General features: G+C 43.9%; 2 protein-coding genes across 6 annotated transcripts in view; both read right to left on the bottom strand.

Annotated features, from left to right (window-relative positions):
- Positions 1–17,890, bottom strand: part of LOC115637131 (porphobilinogen deaminase-like) — a 46,437-nt gene extending 28,547 nt beyond the window's left edge. Inside the window, exons 1-11 of one of the 4 annotated variants that reach the window (XM_030538061.1) lie at positions 17,694–17,890; positions 16,392–16,540; positions 16,055–16,190; positions 13,502–13,665; positions 13,126–13,373; positions 11,913–12,114; positions 6,363–6,416; positions 5,400–5,453; positions 2,221–2,293; positions 1,125–1,174; positions 983–1,038 (exon numbers count right to left, since the gene is read on the bottom strand). In XM_030538061.1, the coding sequence (XP_030393921.1) occupies positions 983–1,038; positions 1,125–1,174; positions 2,221–2,293; positions 5,400–5,453; positions 6,363–6,416; positions 11,913–12,114; positions 13,126–13,373; positions 13,502–13,665; positions 16,055–16,190; positions 16,392–16,540; positions 17,694–17,856 (1,349 nt within the window). In that variant the 5' untranslated portion in view covers positions 17,857–17,890. Of the gene's footprint in view, positions 1–982; positions 1,039–1,124; positions 1,175–2,220; positions 2,294–5,399; positions 5,454–6,362; positions 6,451–11,912; positions 12,115–13,125; positions 13,374–13,501; positions 13,666–16,054; positions 16,191–16,391; positions 16,541–17,693 lie in introns of those variants that run through there. The other 3 variants (XM_030538060.1, XM_030538059.1, XM_030538062.1) reach the window with 3 other exon arrangements.
- Positions 17,891–20,211: 2,321 nt separating this feature from the next.
- VPS11 (VPS11 core subunit of CORVET and HOPS complexes) overlaps positions 20,212–22,649 on the bottom strand; it is a 32,285-nt gene continuing 29,847 nt past the window's right edge. For both annotated transcript variants that reach the window (XM_030538057.1, XM_030538058.1), the window contains exon 16: positions 20,212–21,275. In XM_030538057.1, the coding sequence (XP_030393917.1) occupies positions 21,111–21,275 (165 nt within the window). In that variant the 3' untranslated portion in view covers positions 20,212–21,110. The remainder of the gene's footprint in view (positions 21,276–22,649) is intronic.

Here is a 22,649-nt window from a genome sequence, read left to right as displayed (position 1 = left end):
TTTTTCCATCTGTAACATAATGATGCATATCTCCCAGGGGTACTACATCATAAATATTTGCCAAGTGATTTGAAGAGCCTGGTGTGGGTGCTGAAGACCCATACACACATTGCACAGACACCCAGCAACCTTGCAGTACACAGAGCTCACTGGATCCGATATCCAGTCAGATTTAAATAACTACTTTTCAGTTGGCAGCAGCCCAGAGCTCAAGCTGCCTGCATCACTTCATACCACTGACACGGCCATCAAAAAAGGGGCTTGAATCCTTAGAGCCTGAACTCACTGGGAGTCTTTCCACTGACTTCAGTGGGAGTCAGATCAGGCCCTTAGATGACAAGGACCCACAGGGGAATCTTTAATTTTAATCCAAATTGAGACAAGTCCCTCGATCCATGTGCAACCCATACCCTAGCTGGATCATGAGGTAAAAAACAGCCATCTCCCTCAGTCACAAATGACATCCGAACCCAGGTTTCCCACAGAAATAAGTTACCTCAGAAGAGGCTTAACCCTAATGCTTCCAGTTCTCCTGCACCGTTGGTAGCGAGTACAATTAACAGGCAGGAGGCTTTGGAGACTGTTTAATGCTAACTGTGAATCTGAGGCATCTACTGAAATGTCTGAATTCAAACTGTATGCGGCCACCCAGTGATGTGTATGTAACAAATAATACCGTTGCTCTAAAAATACCACAGGTTGCAGGGCATCGGTTCAACCAACATAAACATTACTAATTGACATGACATTTTCCCTTCAGCCATGCAAGCCCAACTAAAACAGCCAGGGGAAGGAGACAGACCAGGGATAGCACATTTCACAAGCCTCTCATTCTCTAAAATGTTCTAAAAGAAGTTTGAATTACAAACAAACCACTAGACTGTGAATGTTTGTCTTGATTTCAGACGCAGACAGAATCTGCAGCACTGCCTGGGCCATTTCATGGCTTGCAGTTAGCAAGAGAAAGGTTCAGAGCTCTTACTCATTTCTTTCCAGTGCATTTTCCAGCTCCTTGGTAAAGAGGCTCTTCTCTCCAATCTAAATAGGGAGGGAGGAACATGAAGCATATTACCAACATAGTCACATATAGCCTCACTCAATTCAAAGAGGAAGAGGTCATTTACCTTGGAAAGAGCAGTGTCCAGGATCTTGTCTCCAGTTGTTGACATGGCAACTGTTCAAAGAGAGAGCTTTTTAAGAGCAGCAATACAGAGAGATCAGATGGGCCCAGACTCTAAGTCTCTGTGCGGTATGCAGCAAAGGGGTACACGGCTACTGCATTCTAGTGCAGGTGTGAATGCAAGCTCCATGTAGCAGGAATATTCTAGCAGTACTCTGCACTAGCAGGAGTCAAGATTAGGTCTTCTGGAAGTGTGCTGCCTTATTCCCAAGAGCACAGAGTAAGAAAAGGGAAGGCCATGAGTGTGTGTGTCTGAGGACAGTAGTTTTAAGCAGGATCCTCATCACACTAACAAGACACTCGGCTTTGAGCACCATCTCTGGCCTCCCTCCTGCTACTAGGCAAGTGCTCAGCAGCCATCCAATCAATGCAGCATTGGGATCCTGACTGCTCCCTGTCTGGTTTATATAATTTTTTACTTTGCACTTGAACATGAATATATGGTGCATCTTGCTTGGAGCCAGAGTAATACATGGTTACTCTACGGAGTGACAGTACTATAATCTGTATAGAAACTTGGGAAATTAATGCTCAGCAGAACATGGAATCCATCCTCTCCTTGCTCTGCAGACATTAGCATCTCTTGCCCAGTCACGTGATACTAACAGAATGGAATTGGTTCGGATTCTCCACTTATCACAAACGCCACAATCTCTCTTCCTTGGGCCAAAGGCTTCTTGCATAACAGATTTAAAAGTTTATTAGAAAATGTTTAAAAATAAACAATACAGAGAGTTTGAAAAGTCAGTTATTGATCATCAGGGGTAGCATGCAGAGTATAGGGGGATGCTAGTAGTTTGGTATTGAACGGCACATAGCATATACAGTCTGCCATGTTCCCAGTGCAAGGTGTACAGTGGGTGAGATCAAGATACAGTCAGGAAGCAGTGGGGGTACATCGCTCATACATACAGGTTACAGACAGTCATGGGTAAAGATAAGTGGGCTGGGTAATGGGGATAGGATGACCTTCACTTATTACACATCAAACTATCCCATTCCAACTGCTCCCTGCCTCTGAGCAGCATTTGAACACCTACCAATCTCAAAATGAAGGTTGAGGTATCGCTTACGGAGCATTTCCACTACACTGTCTGTCTGAATCCGGGCCAGCTGCAGTTTAAAAACAGAAGGCAAAGTCGCATGTGAGATGGCATGTGTTCAGTACAAGCTTTTCTATTCTTAGACAGTCAAATGCACCCACCAAAGCCTCCAAAACACAAGCATTAATGCAAATAAATAGAAGTCTTAGCACAGTGCTACACAAACATAAACCCTACCCCTGCATAATGATCATAACACGCAACAGAACATATTACCATCCCTGCTTTACAGATGGAGAAACAGAATTGGAGTGACCTGCCCTCTGGTCAGACAGGGGGTCAGTGGTAGGGTCAGAATTAGAGCACTGTAAAGACAGACCAAATTTCTTCAGTAAGAAGTAGTGGTTCAAACAGGGGACTGGAAGTCAGAATTCCTGGGTTCTATTTTCAGCTCTGCCACTGACTTGCTATGTTCTGTGGCCAGCCATTTCAGCTCTTTGTGCCTCGGCGACATTATGTTTAAAGTGGAGATGGTATTTACGCAGCTATCTGGAAGGGCTGTGGCTTACTATCTGTGAAGTGCCATCACTGGGTGAATGGAACTAGAGCAGTGGTTCTCAATTTTTTTTTTTTCATCTTTTTTTTTTTTTTTTTTTAATGGTGACCCCTTTCACATAGCAAACCTCTGAGTGCAACCCCCTTAATAAATTAAAAACACTTTTTAATATACACCGCTACCATGTTATAACGCCACCCGATATAACACGAATTTGGATATAACGGGGTAAAGCAGTGCTCCGAGGAGGCTGGGCTGCGCATGCTGGTTGATCAAAGCAAGTTCAATATAACAAGGTTTCACCTATAATGTGCTAAGATTTTTTGGCTCCCAAGGACAGCGTTATATCGAGGTAGAGGTGTATTTAACACCATTATAAATGCTGGAAGCAAAGTGGGGTTTGGGGTGGAGGTTGACAGCTCGCAATCCCCCCATGTAATAACCTCGTGATCCCCTGAGGGGTCCTGACCCCCAGTTTGAGAACCTCTGAACTAGAGAAACACAATGATGTGCTTTTGTAATTTTTATACTGAGTCAGACTAAGCATTTTGCACAGTGCTAGAGAATAGGTCTTGCAGTAAGGGTAACAAAGGCAGACTAAACAGCCTGGCAATTCCCACCTCAATGAGTGATGAGATAAAATGCACTATATCTGCTCTGTGCTTTTTATGAATGCTGAACTTTACCATTGCTGTGCAATCCTGCAAGGAGCCAGGATTAAGATTTGTCTGCAGGAATTGTGTTTTATATGAGCAGAGGTAGGTCAGAAAGTTGTGCAGACGGAAAATGGCAACCGCTCAATACAACAGACAGAGCAAGCCGCAGGGTATGGAGGCTGCAAAGGCCCAGGTACCTGTAAATGGGACATTTAATTTACACTCTGGAAGGGGAAGGATCACGTAAAATAGTCCACCACCACTATCCTACTCAAGCAGAAGGCAGAGAATCCCTCCATAGATCCTGACCCTGTGAGGGGCAATGTAGTCTAGTAGTCACAGCTGAAGATGAACCAGGAAGCCTAGTTTCTAATCTTTCTCTGCTACTGATGCTCTAAGTGGCTGTGGGCAAGTCATGGGTTTCTACATGTGTAAAATGAGTCCAACAAACTTCCCTTTTGTAAGGTGCTGTGAGATGCTACGTGAAAGGCACAGGTGCTATAAGTGCAAAGTGTTGATAATAATTCTTAATAGATTAGCAGATCGCACACAGTGGAGAACAGCAACGTCCCACCCTTCAATGCTCATCTGTCTCATCTTCTAGCCTCCCACAAAGTACAGAGCCATGCCTGCGCCTGACTTATAGAGTAGGCACGATTATCTCAAACCAAAGGCCCAAGGCATGTTTATCTCTCTTTGCAAACTTGCTCCTCCCAGCTGCAGCTAGATAGCAAGAAAGACCCAACGTATTTCCTATATCCTCCCTCCCAGGCCTTCGTGAATGTCAATGCAGCCTAAGTTTTGCCTCCATGTAAGATATTTGGTGTTGGATATAGCAAAATGAAGACACAATGGGATTCTACTGAAAGAGGCGTGCAATCACCTCCCTGTTTCTTGAGCTACTCCATGAGCTAGGTGCTGATGGAATGTGCCAGCTGACAGCCATTGGGACTAAAGTTCAGTTTATTGAGAATGGATACAGTCCAGGTGGCATCGAGGCCACATAGCTGTAACAACATGCCTCAGGCCCGACATGGAGGGATCCCCTGCAGGAGAGCTCAGTCTCGTGGCCCATTGAATCTTGGACCTTCCTACGGGGACTGCCAACAAGGACGCCTATTATAGTGCAACTCTGATGACATTATTTCTAATTCACAGGAGGTCACTCTTTGGTAAAGATATCATTACTCCAGTCTAGGGTCACTTTCTGGAGAGGACTTGGGCTTTTTGGTTTGAGAAAGATAGTTCATCTGCATAAACAAATATAAGTAAATTTATTTCCATCTAATAATACTTTGTGCTTAATCCAAGAATCTTAAGGTGCTTTACTAATATGAATGAATGAAGCCTCATGCCCCAGACCTTCTGTGAAATATCCACAAATTGTCCCCATTTTACAGATGAGAAAATAGCAGCATAGATAAATAAAAAACAAAATTTTCAAGAGTGTCCACTACTTTGGGTGCTCACACTTGAAACATCTGGATTCTCAATTTGCATCCGCACCTTCTAGTGACTTAAGTTGAGAGAACTCAGCACCTCTGAAAGTCAGGTGCTAGGTACATAAGCTTGGGCACCCAAAATTAGAGGCCACTTTTGAAGACTGGCCCTAAGAGACTTGCCATAAGTCACACAGTGAGTCAGTGGTAGAGATGGGAACAGAACAAGGGAATACTGATTCCTAGTCTTTCACTTTGCCCACTAGACAACACTTCTCTATTGAGCAGGAAACCTGATAGATGCCATGCTTCATTTGGGTTTATATATAAGTAGTAGAGATACACACTTATTTACAGAGGGTAACTGCTGTACATCATATTTTTAAAGTTGAAATTAGACACCCAGATTTTCTACTTTTAGGAGATGGAGCTACAGGGTCTCCAGTCACAACTGTCCCTGCTGAACAGAGACTCAGCAATACAGTGATACCAGAACAGAGGCTAATTCAATAAGCAGAAACTCACCTGACTCTTCCTGGTGCCCACTCGGATAACTCTGTTTTTCAGGCCATTTTCATCCTGTGAACAATATGCTTCATGTATTTTAAAATTAAAGCAAATCCTCCAAATCCATAATTGTGGAGGTTTTCTTTACAGTGCTCTCTGCCAACTCAGAGCTCATTCCACCGCAGCTAAACGTGTTCCCCAACTGGCAACCCCATCTTCCTAAACTGAGCAAAATATCAAATATTTAAACTAACTCAAGAGTAGGTTTGCAAAGACTGTCAACTCCTGTTGGGAAATGTGCAGCACCTCCCAGAAGGCACTCACTGTCTTGCAGTATTGGGCCCTAGAGCTCAATTCTGTGAACACTACCAGACATAGCACATGCTTCTGTGAACAATCCTATTGAGTTTTGTAGTAAGCGTTTGCAGGTTTGGAAATCATATGTGCTGTATTATAGAGTTCTTAAATGTTCAGCTATTCACAAAAAGTCATTAAGAAGAACACTTAGTCCTTATATAGAACTTTTCACTTTCAAAATGCTGTGTAAGCATTAACTAACATCTGCATATTTATGTACGTCTTTAAAAAATGATCAAACTTTTATCTTAATTAAATAACCAGCTAGGACTGATCTATTCAGTAAATGGCAGAATTAGAAGGGAAAGTGGTATAATCCCTTTACTCTCACCCTCTCCTTTTGATTTAAGCACTATATCTTAACTAAAGACAAACACTGCAAAGACCACAACCTTAGGAACATTTTACTTGTAACTGTTTTCTAAAAATGGGAAAGTGATATTGTTTGATTTTTGTTTTCTCCGACCCCCTTAAAACTTTGAAGGGTGGAGGAGCAGACTTTAAGCCTGGCCTATTCAATTATCCCGACAGATTTGCAAAGCTGACATATACACATTTTATTATGAGATATATAATTACCATGAACAATCTAAGCCCTGAAGAATGCAAAGTCCATTCCTTTACCTGAGTTTTCCTCAGTGTCTTCTCCATCGCTATGGACTTTTCCAGCCCCAATGCCTGTTATGTGAAAGAGAAGAAGACGCTCCTTGAACTGGGAAAGAGGAGAGGAGGGAAGTTATTGCCTCAGCTGCCTAGCACAGTGTGTGCCAGATCATGTGCTAGAGAGAAGGGCTATTCCATTTGCGACCCAGACCTTTCTGGTGTAGCATGGACACACAGATAAGAGATGACAGGCATGCTACAGTATGTGCTGCATTAGGAGATTGGGAGGAAAAGGCCTTCAGAAAGCAGGGATGGGTGTGACCGGCACTTAGGAATGGAGGTTACCAGTTCTGCAGAGACGGAAATTCAGCTGCAGGAGCTGCCTCAGCAGAGCTGTCCAGCTTCTGTACGGAAAAAAAAATTGTGCTGAATCACTAGGAAGAAGGAGACCTTCTCTCCCTCAATGACACCAGCCCAAGGCCTTTGCTGCCTGATACCCCAGATCTGTGTATAGCATCTAATGCATTATCCAACAGAACAGTCACAAGGAGGGTATTTTCATAAGTGAACAATAATCATTTTCACCACAATATTATTTCGTGGGAGAGGGACACAACATGTGGCTTCGTACAAAGCCGGGACTCCAGCCTATCACCCATTCTCAAGGCAACAGAGCACCATTTCTTTGAAACTATCACAAGCTATGTGGATTGACAAAGGGCAGTGAGCCAAGAGACCTGAGCTTTATCCAGAACTCAACCACTGATTCACCTTGCAACTTTGAGCAATAATTTAGCTACTCTTCCTCAGTTTCCCTTTCTATAAAATAGCTCCTTGTAAAGTGCATTTGATTTTTTTAATTGGACTGTTATTAAAAAGGCCTCATATACTAATTGGCAGGGTTAAAAACTTATCTCTAAGCCCAGAAGCGGCCTCAATCCAATGGAAAACCGCTTCTGCTGAAACCTTTGACTGACAGCAGGGTTAATAAAAATGCTCAGCCTTGACATAAAACCATGCTTTCAGTGTATTAACTAATTTGGTTTTAACATCAATAATTTGGGACTTATTGCTGCCTTAATCTAGGATTCTGAATACAGCCATGTGTTTACAGATTACAATTATTAAAATATGTACAATCTTTAGTTTTCAAAGTTGGCTCAGTCTACTCCCAAGTACCATGAACAGTGTTCATTTTAGAAGGTGTATGGTTATACACCCGAAGAGAAACAGTCAATAGAAAAAGATTCCCATTTGATCACATCACATGAAGGCAGACAACTAATTACTGACAAATTTTATAGGTGCTTGAATACAAATGCAAGAAGTCAAAATGCTAAGATGGGTGAACTTGAATGCCTGATGTTAAACAAAAATATTGATGTAACAGGCATCACAGAAACTTGGTGGAATGATGACAAATCAGTGGGTCATTGTAACACCAGGATACAAAATATACGGAGATGACAGAGCAGGTTGTGCTGGTGGGGGAATGGCACTATATGTTAAAAAAGCACAGAATCAAATATAGAAAAAACTTTAAATGAACCAAATTGTACACAGAATCTCTATGGATAGAAATTCCATGTTTGGATAACAAGAGTATAGCAGTAGGAATGTACTACCGACCACTTGAGCAGAATGTTGACGACAGTAATTGTGAAATGCTCAGGGAGATGAGAGAGACTATAAAAACAGAAAACGCAATAATAATGAGGGATTTCAAATATCCCCATATTGATTGGGTTAATGTCACCTCAGAAGGAATGCTGAAATAAAGTTTCTAGACACTATTAGTGACTGCTTCTTGAGGCAGCTAGTTCTGGCACCCACAAGGTAAAGAGGTAATTCTTGGTTTAGTCCTGAGCGGAGCACAGGATCTGGGCCAAGAGGTGAATATAGCTGAACCACCCAGTAATAGTGACCGTAGTGTAAATAAATTTAACATCTTTGTAGGGCGGAAATACAAAAGAAGCCCACCATAGTAGCATTTAACTTCAAAAAGGGGAACTAAACAAAAATGAGGAAGCTAGTTAAATGGCTGTTAAAAGGAACAATCACAAGAGTGAAATGCCTGCAAGTGCATGGAAACTTTTTTAAAACCACCATAATAGAGTTCAAACTAAATATATATCCCAAAAGAAAAAATAAATCAGTAACAGGAGCAAAAAAATGCCACCATGGCTAAACAGAGCGAAAGATGCAGAAACAAAAAGGCATCCTTCAAAACCTGGAAGTCAAATCCTACTGTGAAAAACAGAAAAGAACAAACTCTGGCAAGTCCAATATAAAAGTATAATTTGGCAGGTCTAATTAGCAACTAGCAAGACATGCAAAACTAACAGTCAGCTTTTTAAGTATATCAGAAGCAGGAAGCCTGCCAAACCACCAGTGAGGCCCCTGAACAAATAAGATGCTAAAGTAACACTCAAAGAAGACAAGGCCATTGAGGAGAAGATCAATTAATTTTTTACATCCCTCTTCACTGCAGAGGGCCTGAGAAAAATTCCCCCACATGAGCCATACAAATCTGAGGAACTGGCTCAGATTGTGGTGTCAGTGGACAAGGGTTTGGAGCAAACTGATAAATTAAACAGTAATAAATTGCCAGGGCCAGATGGTATTCACCCAAGAGTTCTAAAGGAATTCAAATATGAAATTTCAGAACCACTAAGTGTAATATGTAACCTATTGCTTAAATCAGCCTCTGTACCAGATGACTGGAAGATAGCTAATGTAATGCTAATTTTTTTAAAAAGGCTGTAGAGGTGATTAGGGATGTAAATGGTTAATCAGTAAGTGGCAGCCACCCTGGAGGAGCCCCAGCCCGTCAGCCCCAGTGACCCCAGCCCCTCTCCCTTTCATCGGTTAACAGTTAACCGATTAAATGATATAATTTTAATAGTTTAAATGGTAAAATTTTTAAAATGGTATTTACATCCCTAGAGGTGCTCCTGGCAATTACAGGCCAGTAAGCCTACCTTCAATACCAGGAAAATTGGGTGAAACTATAGTAAACAAAATGATTATCTGACACACAGAGGAACACAATTTGTCAGAAGAGTTAACACTGACCAATCTATTAGAATTCTTTGTAGGAGGTCAACAAATATTCTGGACAAGGGTGATTGAGTGGATACAGTGTACTTGGACTTTGAGAAAGCCTTTTACAGTGTTCCTCACCAAGGCTTTTAAGTAATGTAAGCAGTCATGGGATAAAAGGGAAGGTCCTCTCATGGATCAGTAACTGATGAAAGAACAGGAAACAAAATTAGGAATAAATGGTTCATTTTCACAGGAGAAAAAGGTAAACAGTGAGTTACACCAAGGATCTCTATTAGGACCTATGCTGTTCCACATACTCATAAGGTCATGAACAGTGAGGTGTCAAAGTTTGCTGATGATATAAAGTCACTCAAGATAGTTAAGTCCAAAGCTGACTTTGAACATTTACAAAGGGATCTTTCAAAACTAGGTGACTGGGCAACAAAATGGTAGATGAAATTCAATGCTGATGAATGCAAAATAATGCACATTGGAAAACAATCTCAACTACATATACAAAACGATGGGTCTAAATTAGCCGTTACCACTCAAGATAGATCTTGGGATCATCGTGGAAGGTTTTCTGAAAAAATCCACGTCCAGCAGTCTTCAAAATAGCTATCAGACTGTTAGGAACCATTTGGAAAGAGATAGATAAGAGAAAAATATCATCATGTTACTATAAATCCACGGTATGCCAACATCTTGAATACTGCATACAGTTCTGGTTGCCACATCTCAAAAAAAGACATATTAGAACTCAAAAGAGTACAGAGAAGGGCAACAACGATTAGAGGAATGCAACAGCTTTAATGTGAGTAGAGATTAAAAAGACAGACTGTAATACAATTTAGAAAGTAAATGACAAAGTGGAGATACGCTGAGGACTATAAAATCACGAATGGTGTTGAGAGAGTAAATAAGGAAGTGTTATTTACCACTTCACATAACACAAGAACCAGGAGTCACCTAATGAAATTAACAGGCAGCAGATTTAAAAGAAACATAAGTACTTCTTCAAAAAATGCATAGTTTACCAGCGGAAGTCGTTCTCAGGGGATGTAGTCAAAGCCAAAACAACAAATGGTTTTAAATAGGAATTAGATAAGTTCATAGAGGAGAGGTCCATCAATGGCTATTAGCCAAGATGGTCAGGAACACAACACTGGGTGTCCCTAAACCTCTGACTGCCAGAAGCTGGGACTGGATGACTGGGGATTAATCACTCAGTAACTGCCCTATTGTGTCATTCCCTCTGAAGCATCTCCCACAGGCCAATGTCAGAAGACAGGATAATGCACTGGATGAACCACTGGTCTCACCTAGTATGGCCACTCTTACGTTTAACCACAATAACCATCTCTGTCCCTACACTTCCTTTCCCTATACCGCATATGGGCCTCTCCTCAGCCCCGCAAGCCTCACAAACCGGAAAGGTTAAATCTCTGGAAGGAGATGTCAAATTCATTCTTTGGCAAACGCCAAATTTAAATTTTAACTACAGTCCACAGGTCAAACAACATATTCAGGAGAACACACTTCCCTCTATGCACAGACCTTCCACCGAGATCAATGGCAGGTTACCACAGAAATCAGTAGTAGTATCTGGCTTTTACGTAACAACACAACTTTCAGTAATTATTTGTTCAGTCCCTTATTGTCACATTCAGACTCACGCAACAGGGAAATCTGCTCCCCTTCAGCTACACCCTGATTTCTGCCCTTTGTTTCCCTTCCTCCCTTATCTTCCTTTCTCCGTTTCCGTCCCTCAACCCGGTCTTCAGGTATTTCCTCCTCTCTTCCCTCTGCATTTCTTTTTTAGCAGCCATTTCCACCTCCTTGAGTTTCATTCTCATCTCCTTCCCCATACCACTCACTAACTGGTCATTTATTACATAATTAATGCTTACATTCAAGTGTCATAATAAAGCTTAAAAATTACCACTCCATTGACATTAATGGGAGAGTTCACATCTCTCAAAGCTAGTGTATCTCAGACTGTCTGCAGATTCAGGAAGATTATAAACTGATGCATCCTTTTTGATTCAGATTTGAGAAGTTTCCTTCACAGCCACAAGAACTAGAAACTCCTGTTTTGTTTTGTTTTGTTAAATAAAATATCAGAATCTGCCACATCTGAAAATAAACCCAAACACAGGGAACAAGGTTTTTGACCCCTCTGCTCTAGATAGTGACATATTTCACCTGCTACGCACCTCACCAGGTAAACGTCGTCAAGGCTAGTTGTTCCTTCCACTCAATGCTGTCCAAAGCCCTATACAGGTTTGCATAAGATAATAAATTGTCTGCAATGCCTTGGTTGTGCAGAGAAGTTGTTAGCTCATCTGCTATATAACTCACTCACACAAGTCACATCTTCTACTGGTCCCTCACACACCTTGCAACAAGGCAACAATGTACCACCAACATATAACTCAGTTGCCAAAGTGCTGGCTTCTCAACCTCTAATCCGTGGAGCTTTTACAATTCTGAAGCCATAAAACACAAATTAAGGTGGTGGCTTGCCTCAAGTTTGGTCTGAGTATCCTTCTCCTGAAGCGCATGGATCTTCCCATCTCTAGTCAGCACGTAGAGAGACCCCCACTCTGCTAAGACATCCACCACGTCATCGAAGACCGAGCTGTACGCAATGAACTTGTTACACAGGTCATAGACATTCAAGATTTGCTTGTCGGAGTTCTGTGTATCGCTCCCAGCAAACTCTGATCTGGATACCAGAAGAAAGGGGAAGAGATTAACACACGTGCCCCTGGATTTCTGAATCACATTCTAAATAGCGTCTCCTCAACACACTTAGAGCCGGGATACAAACCTTTGAACAACCATGTGAGTATATCACACGTTAGTCCATATACTAGATGGGAGAAATCATATCTGAGTTATAAAAGAGTGGCGACAGATCCCACTGGATCTGGATGGTGGTGCATGGCACTATCCCAGGAGCAATGACTGGATTCTGTAGATTCAGCTGAATTCATAACAGCCTTTGCCGGGGCTCTAATACCAATCACATCCCACAATAATGTCAGTCAACACCTGGGATGATTCTCGGGTGCCCAGCACTGAAAGTCACCTTGTTATCCACCCTGCCTCCGGATAGAGAGAGACTTGCTGCTGCTTAACTGGGTGTCGGCTCCCTGACACTTCCAGCCTGTTAGCTCCCAAACCATCTCCTCTGGGCTATGTCACCCCTCACTTTGCCTTGCAGTTGAACGACAGGTGCATGGCAGTCCCCAAACCCCTTTGAAGCATTCCCTCGTGGTGTTCAGCTCCTTAATCACAGAACACTCACAGTAATAAGAGGTTCGTTGTCCCTGAGGCAACAGTGTACACACCATCTTGAATAATTCAACTCAGGAGCAGCATCTCGTACAATACTGAGTTAATATTTATAGTGAAAACAAATCATACGTTCATCATCAAAGATCAGAACGTATTTCCAGTGGATATACACGTAACTCCTTACATAGCAGCCATACCAACATTTACGACAATAATCATAACCATTTAAAAAAAACAGCTTTCTGAATGAATACTATGAAAGCAGCAGGCCTGTTAGGAGTTGCTGTCACAGACCAGTAAGCTCTCTGCCAGCTGAGAGCAATGGGGCTCGGTGTCACAATAGCCTTGCACAACAAAGCAGCAGGAGAGCTGCAAACTACAAAAACTGCACAGTGAATATATGTAAAATAGACTCATCTGCTTCCCGGAGTCTTACTTTGGGGAGCTCTTCCGGTCCTTGGAAACAATGATGAGGTATCCTCGATACCAGTGAACGATCAACTTCTGTCCCTCAAAGGCAAAGCAGGGGCCACGCTCATCTGGCTGGTACAGATACACACATTCGTTTCCTGCCACAATGAACTGGAGGTCCTGGGAGGGGTCGCTGAGCGTGGAGCACCGTAAACCGCAACCACGTGTGTCCAGCTCCAGACGAGGATAATCCTTCCCTGACAGCATATAGGACTGCCAATGAAATATGATTTTTCAGAGATTCTATCGAACCGCAGATTGGTGATAAATAACCAGGAGCTGTCACAATCAATGGGCCAGAGTCTGACCTCCATTACAGCTTTGTCAAGCCAATATCTTACCTGGATGTTCTCCGTGGTGACCACAAAAAGGTGGGTGATTTTCCCAGACTGGCGGAAGGCAAGGCCAGTGACCGGGTAATTGCCTTCGTGTAAGATCTGGGTCTTACTGTATTGGTCTTGTGTGATGTCCCCTTTTGTAAGCACAACACTTCCATCTGCAAAGCCTGTTGAAGAAAAAGGACTAAACCGTTTATGTCTATGGCACTTTCCAAACACATACTAGTATTAAGTTCAAGGCAGCTGGATCCTCCTTGTTGTTTCCCAGACAGATATGCATACTGCGATGGTCCCATGGTCTTCTCACTTCACAGACCCATGTATCAAACTCCCTTCCTGAGTAGAGCCTACTAGGACCTCTTCACGGCCATCTCCTGGCCCAGTGCAAGGCCTTACTGTTTGAGAAAGTTTAATCTCTGTTTCTTACACACACGCTTTCTTTATGGTTTATTTTCTCTCACTGCTCCTTTTTGTTTTGTTTTGCTTTGCTACAACAGATGCCTAACTCACTGGAATCAATTTTGTGTAACAGTTGGTTTAAATCACAGCGTGCCACATGTATACAATAAGCACTATAAAAGTCAAGATTGTAAAATGGAAGGAAACCAGTTGGTCAAAAGTCACATTTTTAGGACAAGTCTTTGAACAAGTTACTGATCCACAAGAAGACCTTCTCTCTTATCTCATGACTACTTAGTTTGCATAAGAGCCTTTGGTGATGGACCTCGTCAAAGGCTTCCTGAAAGTCCTAGTACACTATATCCACGGGATCACCGTTGTCCAAGTGCTTGTTGACACCCTCAAAGAATCCGAGTAACTTGGTGAGGCATGACTTTCCTTTACAAAAAAGCTGTGTTAATTCTTCCCCCAACAAATCATGGTCATCTGCCCCTTGTGGGTTCCAGAACTAGCTGCTCCAAGAAGCAGTCACTCATGCTGTCACAAAATTTTATCTCAGCGTCATGCCGCAATGTGACATTTACCCAATCATTAAAATGGCGCTTTCTGCTTCTGGAGCCTCTCTAACCAACATTATCATTTCAGAATCGCTGTCAGCTGATTGAGAGCCTATGCCTACTGCTATACTTTTTTTTAATCAAGCATGCAATCAGGGCTGGATTTCCAATTAAGTACAGTAGGCACGTGCCTAGGGGCACCGATGTTCTAGGGTCACCTAAAAGGTAAAAGTGGGTTAAAAGTTAAAAAATTAATACATACACAGTTCAAAGTGGTTAGCGTAAGCTTATTTAAAAAAAAACTTATAAACAACCCAATGATACAGTAGAACCTCATAGTCACAGACACCTCGGGAATGGAGGCTGTCCATAACTCTGAAATGGCCGCAACTCTGAATAAGACCTTACGGACTTCAGACACCGAGGGGCCGGGGGGGATTGGGACTGCAGCCACAGGTAGGGGGGTCAGGGCTCTGGGGGTATCAGGGCTTCTGACCCTCGGGATTACCAGGGCTCAGGTCTTGAGATCTAGGGGGAGAGCTGGGGCTCGGGACTTCAGCCTCACAGCTCCATTCCCGGCTTCTGCCCAAGGGGCGGGGGCGCCAGAGCTTATACAGCTCCATTCCCAGTTTCAGAAGGGGAGGGGCATGCCGGGGCTCAGGGCTTTAGCTATGGTGGGAGCGCCAGGGCTGAAACCAGCACTCCTCTCATAGCTAAAGCCCCAGCACCCTGCCTTCCAGGGCTGAAGCCGGGAACAGAGCTGCAAGCCTGAAGTTCCGAGCCCCAGCGCTCCCTTCAGGTCTAAAGCCTTGACCCTGGTGCTCCCGAGGGTCAGAAGCCTGGACCCCTTTAACTATTGAAGGAGAACTTTAAAAAATATATGGATTTTGAGCATCTCATTAGCGCGTTTACGAAGCAGAAGTCAAGGCAGAAATCTGTGCAGTAAAGTAGCACCTACTTGCTATCTATGTGATTGTCAGCTGTAGGGGAGGGAGGTGCTGAAGAAGCTGCGTCTAGGGGTGCATAAGGTATACATCTGGCACTGCATGCAATTTCTATTCATAGAGTCTCTATGGTACAGTTTGTTTCATTTCAGATTGGCACCTTATTTGAATATGGTTCCTTTAATACACAATGCCACTCCCTCACAAGTGTGACCTTCTTTATCTTTCCTGTATATTTAATAGCGTGGTATTACCATATTGCAAAACCCATTTTCCTCCGCCTGAACAAAATCTAAATTACCCGAGTGTCCTTTTTAAAAAAATATAAAAAAATAAAATCATTTTTAAGCCCCGTTAATTTAAACAAAAATTTGCAATATAGCTAAAGAGAATACGTACCTAAATTTTAAACCTCAATAAAGCATTAATTTTTTGCAAGTAAATTATGGTAAAAATCAAGATTTGCCAAACTTTAGCAAGTAATTACTGGCATTCTCAAATAGTATCAGGTACATTCTCTTTAGGATGAAAACCATGTGATGTGAAAATGTCAGAACACTCTACACTGCCTTCTGTAGGACCAACCCATTTTCATTCCATCATATTAACTTCAGAGTTTGTTCAGCATCTTCAGGAGACATTTGCTTTTCACTTACCGATAGCCATGAAGTTAAGATTCTCATGGACAGTTAGGCAGGACACAACTGTAGGTTTGTTACCCGGTATTGCTTGGAAAATCCTTATGCAAAAAGGATTCCCACCATCTCGTTTCTCTAAGTTCCAGACTTTAACCTGCAAACAACACAGATAGAGTGTGAGTAGATAGGTTTTAAGGTATATTGGGTCCAAAACCTGGTCCCTTTTAAGTCCATAGGGCTAGAAATTAGTACATTATTTTTCTTTCCAAGACTTTCCCAAACTAATCCCAATACATGGTTCTCCCTCAGAAAAACACACAAGACAGGCTCACGTCCTCTTTGTCATTTGACTTACCAATGGGTTAATGCCTTCTTCATCTTCACCAACAGAAGCCAAGATGCTGTGCTGCTTCAGCTGGTGCAAGTGAGTCACCCTCAGCTTGTAAGCCTGGAAACTGCTAAGCTGAAGAGTGTGTGACAAGAACCAGATCTGACCTTCCATATGTAGATGATAGTCAAGGTACTCAGAGAAAAACAAAATGAAACCACACATATCACAACCAAACCTTTCTTAAACTAGCTTTATTAGTGACAGCTGGCCAAATATACTCATACTAGTTATTGTTTCAGAAACTGAGGTCATCACAGTGCAACAAAATATTTAGTGAACATTTTAACGTGCAGGTAACTGGGAGTTGGAAGAAGCAGACATTTTCTATATGCCAAAGGGCAACTGAACAACAAGGCAAGAGCTCTGCGCACACCTAACAGACATCTTACTATTAGTTTAGGGCCTGCAAGGTACTAAACACTTTTGACTCCCAAAGAGAAGCACCTGCCGGGAGACTTTCAGAACCTTACTGTAGTGAACCCATAGTGTATTTCAAGATGAGGGTGGTCATCTTGTGTCTAGTACATAGAGTACAATGGGCAAAAATATTTAATCTTTCTAGTTCTTACCAACGGATTCTCAGCCACGCAGAACGCATTCACAAGCATCTTCACATGCATCATGCAATAAAGAAAATAGGCTACACTTCCTAAAGCCTGATGGATTCCAAAAACACACATTAGGTCAGCAAAACCACTCCTAGTGGTTTCAGGGAATGCTTACCACCGCCCAGTTAACTACCCAAAACGCTCTTTCCATAGAAGAGAAATATTAGGAAATTGACTGCATTATATATCACTCACACACTTCCCATTTCATTTTTCCACCAAACAGGTAAAGCACAGGCGGTGGGAGAGCAAGTTTCTTCCACTCCACACCGTCAATGTGCCGCAGCCCCACTCAGAAGCACCCTCCCTCCAGCAGTAAGCCGAGTTCAGACTAGACAGCTCATCCAGCCCTGGACTCGTGGGCTGAGCCTGGTGGGGGAGCATTTGGTGCCAGTGCGATGGACAAGTTTGTGACGTGAAGCAGACACGCGTATATCAGAACATGGCAGCACCACCCAGGCGTAGGGAGCAGTCTTGTTCCTACGCTGCCGACTGCGGACTTAGCCATTCCTAAATCTCCTCCCGGCGCACTGGCGCCCAAGGAGGGGGAAAAGGCGCCCCGACCCCTTTCCTACCCGCTAGCATTCAAAGGGGGAGGGGGTGAGGGTGGGGGACCCCTCTGCTTCTCCCCCCCATCAGGAGCCCCGGCCAAGGATATCCCCGAACACCAGGCTGCCTCTGCCCGAGTCGCAGACGGTGACGCCCGGCGGAAGGGCGAAGGGCTTCCCCCCGCCGGCTGCTCCCCCGTCGGGCCCGGCCGGCTCCTTCACCGTCTCCCTGTCAAAGAACACGAAGCGTCGCCACTGCAGGTAAGCGGCCATCTTGGCCCCCAGAGCCGGACCTGACAGGGGTCAGGTGACCGGGCCGCCGAGGACCGCCTCTCCCTGCGCGCGTGAGGGGCGGTGGCGGCCTGTCACGTGGGGCGCTGGGCAGGCGCTGTCCGCCTCGCCGCTGCCGGGAGCTGTAGTTTTCGCGCGCGCAGCGGCGGGAAGAAAGTGAAGCATGCGCGCTAGAGGCCCTGCCCCCTTCTCACTACGTTCCCCCCTTTCACTGGGCAGATGGGTGGGAGGGGTCAGGGCGCTAAGTGGGGGTGTGAGCTCTGGCCTGGGGCCAGAGATGAGGGGTGCAGGAGGGGCTCTGTCCTAGGGGCAAGAGGTTGGGGTGCAGGAGGGGTCAGGTGCAAGGCCAGGAATTAGGGGCTTGGGGTGAAGGGGGCTCCAGGCTGCGGGGTTGATGGTAGTAGGGTGCAGGCTCTGGGGTGGAGATAAGGGATTTTGAGGAGCTCAGGTTTACCTCTGGTGGCTCCCAGGCAGCAGTGCTGCAGGGATACCTGGTCATCCTAGGAGACACACTATTCAATAACACTGTATTAGATGTTCATACAGGGCATGGCTCACTGCTGAATAATGCTTAAATATAGCAGCACTGCCTTTTTTTTTTTAAATGTTATTGCACATACCACTTTAAACCAATCTCAGAGAAGGGCCCAGGCCCAAATGGTAGAGAAAACCATTGAAAAAGCCTAAAATCATGGATCCCTGGGGTAGCTAGATTGATGGACCCTATTAAGATTACAATAATGCAGCCCTGATAACAGTAACAAAAAGCAAGTATTTCACACAAAACATGCAGAGTTTTGTTTTAACCTAACACCACTTGAGTTCTCCCATTCTAGCATCATGTTAATTTATAAGACTAGGATACATTATAAAACAACAACATTTGTGCTAGTTGTTTTTTTCTTGCTTTCTCATTTTGCAAACGTTGGATTTCAAAGTAACTTTCTTTATTGGAGGCTTAGTAAGAAGCAAAAGCCTCTCTCTTCTATCACATGTCAGACTTGAGGGCAGGATGACTTCCTGGTCTTGAGTGGGGGGAAAGAAAGGCAGCTTTTTGTTGCTAGTCTTTTACCTGTGAAACCAGGAATTACATCACACCTCCCCTTGGCTCTTTAAACACGTAAGAATCTTCATTCATGTGTTGTTATGCCTGTGTGTGATAGTTACATAGAACCCAGGGCCTCACACTGCCAGGCCATGGAGAAGGTATATATACCTCTTCCCCTGGAGCACGCACATGCAAAGGACTTCATATGCAGCCACTAGGCAAGCACACAAGGGACTTTACAGTCTGCATTTACAAATTAAAGCTGGGGCTACTGCTGCTAATGGAACAACAGGTGGTGGACCTCACACAGCTGGAGGTGAATTGGGAGACAGGTGCCTCAGAATAGCCCTGCAGCACTAGCTACACCCTGGGAGGATAGAAAGAAGTCACTAGTAATTGTATGTAAACACACACAGAACAGCAGCAGGAAATAGTGTTATGTTGCTAGAACAGTGATTTCCACATAGAGAAAAATATTAAGCACAGAAAGTCGAAGTCATCCCTGCTGAAACTGCAGTGGTCTCACTGCACTTACATCAGAGATTAATTTGGGCCAGTGTGCTCAGTTGCACAAAAACACAAAAAGCCCATATGAGCTTCCTAAACACCAGGGCTCTTAGAAAACCAGTGCATTTGCACAAAGAACAGCCCAAAGGCCCATATTCTAGTTGAACAGAAGGCAGGTCCATGTTATCTGTTGTGTTATGTAAAAAGCAGGGGTTTAAATAAAAGTAAGTAAGGCCCTAAATTTATGCACAGAGACAGATAGGGGGTTGCTGATCCACAGAGCCTGTCAGCAGGCAGGAGGCGCTGGGGGTAAGCTGACAGGGGGCGCTTCCAATGGATGCTCAGCACCCACCATTGAAGTTCCATGCATTGAGGTTCCCAACTCAGCAGTAATTTTAATAATACTGGGCCTGATCTTGGGAAAAGAACCTGTCAAACCTCACAGGGATAACGGAATTCTTAAGTGATCACTATAATCAATACACAATCAATAGCTCAGCAACACAGTACTATAGAAATAGAGGGCATTTTCTGACAATTGCTTATGTGCAGTTAGTGGGCCTACGATTTGTCTTTGTGGCAGAGTGAGGGACTGGAAGTTATTTTATATATAGATAAGATTAATATGCACTGTGAAAAACATTTTTTGCATTTCTATAAGAGAAAACCCTACATTTAACTTGTTATGAAGAAGTGTATTTTCTTCTCTTTTCAGATACATAACTTGTGGCTCCAGGGGCTCCTCCGGGGCAGATTATATCCCTAAATCACCACACAGTCAGTTCACATTAAGAAAAAGTCTATGTTCTCATTTCTTTGAGCTATAAAACATGCATAAATTTAAAGTACGTACATAAGAAATGTCTTAATTTAAAGGTTAGAATTGCTTACTATAAAAGACAGTTACAGCACAACTGAATTTGTGTGAGGTCATTTTTAATACAGTTGAAACATGGGTCAAGCAGCTGCCAGGAGAAATTCTGAACTCACAATTTAATTGAATTTCTATCTACATGCCTATTAGGCCATTCTTCATTACATAAAATAATCTCAGAGCAACCAAATGAAGCAATTACACCCCTAAAAGACCATCTGGCCCCAAACTCTGATTTTCCATCAGTGATCACCGGACTTTATCTCTGGTCTACAAACAACTACATTAAAAAACAAATCAACAAAAAACCCAAGACAAGCACATCACACAACCCTCGATCATTGGGCAAGAAAGCCAAATATTTTCCATAGCCTTCTGTTCTGCCAAGCTAGTGTAGTGGTAATTGGCTGCAACACTGGCTAACCCAGCCCACAGGACAATCAGTTACTGCCCAGCAGAAACCTGCTGCAAAAGGCTTTGTGCTGTGCAAATGTGACACCAGAGATTGCTCTATAGAGTTGCAGACAGGTTGGTGTGCCCAGGACTTAAGGCACTGTGAGGCTGTCAGAGGGGTGCTATGCACCATGACCTGTACTCAAATCCTCCCAGAAAGTGCACTGTTCTTTGCATCATATATATCCCAACACGGTAGTTTTATAGCCACTTGAGCTCATGTCCTCTCCAGTCAAGTTCCATCCCAGTTCTTTGGAGGGGTTGAAAGACATCAGGAAGCAACTAATTTACAGAGTCTTCAAGATAAGTATAGTACAAGATCCACAAGGGAGGCGTCCCAGGGAAGGAATGGCTTTAGGTGCTGCGTTTTGTATGTATGAGAAGTTCCCTCTGCAGGCCAGCCTCAATAGTTGTGGCTGATTTGCCTGGGGGCAGATCCGTGATGAGAGTGAGCTTATTGAAAACCCCACGACCAAAGTAATCAGCAACAACAGAGAAGCCATCATTAGAGCACTTGAGCTGTCAAAGACAAAAAGAAGCTTCATTAAGAGATGGTTGGGTCCTGCTCCAAGGCACTCATGCTCCATCTGCTGCAATCTCAACCATATTTGGTCACTTCATTTTGCAGCATTTGTGTTACACATAAGAAAAGGAGCATTGTCACCCTTGGTGGAAGCTCTTATCCTAACACACACCTCAAGAAAGATTTTCTGCAGTTAGGATATTCAGCCTTCCCTATTATCCACATGTTCACCTAAACATTCAGTTCATCTCCATTTAAATCATGTGCCATGAAATCAAATTGATCCCTATGCTTTTAAACACCACCAACTTAGCATATGTTAAAGTACATATTGCCCTGTCTACATTCGATTTTTCAGATGTGTTTGTTTGAATAGATTAGCTACAAATTCTAACATTTTAAATCCTTGCTTAGAAAAGGTCTGATAGGAGACACTATCTTTACGGTCTTAAACCTGCCTCGGCCAATTTGACCAACTATTTTCTACCTACTTCAATTTCACTACAGTTTCAGGTCAAACTGTTGTGCAGTGTTATTGTATGCTATTGCGCAGCTGTCATGTTCCACTCTACAGGTGGATGCCTTTTAGTGACACCTGAAGGGAAATTACTTCTAGATACCTCCATTTGTAGTATGGAAGGCACCTCAGAGACAAGTCATTCAGCTACCAATGCTCCACAATTCAGGTTCAATAAGGACCTGTTTGCAAAGTCGCTTCATCTTTCCTGTTCTCAGCAAGTCTCACAAACAGCACAGGAGCCTGAACGCCTGTGTATATTAACACATACCATTCACAGCAGCATGGGTGGCAAGTTCTATAGGCCCCCATGGCGCTTGGGCACCAGGAATATTCCTGGCCCAGGGCCCAGCTCCAGCACTGTTTGAAGTTGGGTCTCTCTCTTGGCCCAGCCTTCCACCCCCAGGCACCCCGCTCCATGCATCCCCCGGGTGATTTAAAACAGCCCAGGGCCCCCACCACCCACCACTGGCAGCGCAGCAGAGAGGAGTGGCTTCCTGCCTGCTCACTTCACGTGGCTGCCAGCCAATAGGAAGCTGCGGGGACAGTGCCTGAGGGTAGCAGCATAAGGAGGCCCCCCGCCCTGCCTAGGAGTCCCAGGTAGGTGCCGCACCTACCCCCTCCCAGAGCCTGCACCCCCACCCCGTTCCTACACACCCGCTCCTGTCCCCAAAGTCTCTCCCAGAGCCTGCACCCCACCCCTCTGCACTCCCTCCCAGAGTCTACACCCAAACTTCATTCCAGAGGCTGCACCCCCTCTCTCCACACCCTTTCCCATCCCCAAACTCCCTCCCAGAGCCTGCACCTCACACTTCAGACCCCTTCCCCCACCCAAACTCCCTCCCAGAGCCCA

Source organism: Gopherus evgoodei, chromosome 19, assembly GCF_007399415.2.
Source record: "Gopherus evgoodei ecotype Sinaloan lineage chromosome 19, rGopEvg1_v1.p, whole genome shotgun sequence".
Taxonomy (NCBI): domain Eukaryota; kingdom Metazoa; phylum Chordata; order Testudines; family Testudinidae; genus Gopherus; species Gopherus evgoodei.
Note: the sequence above shows the minus strand (reverse complement) of the source record. Positions and strands in the feature narration are given on the sequence as shown.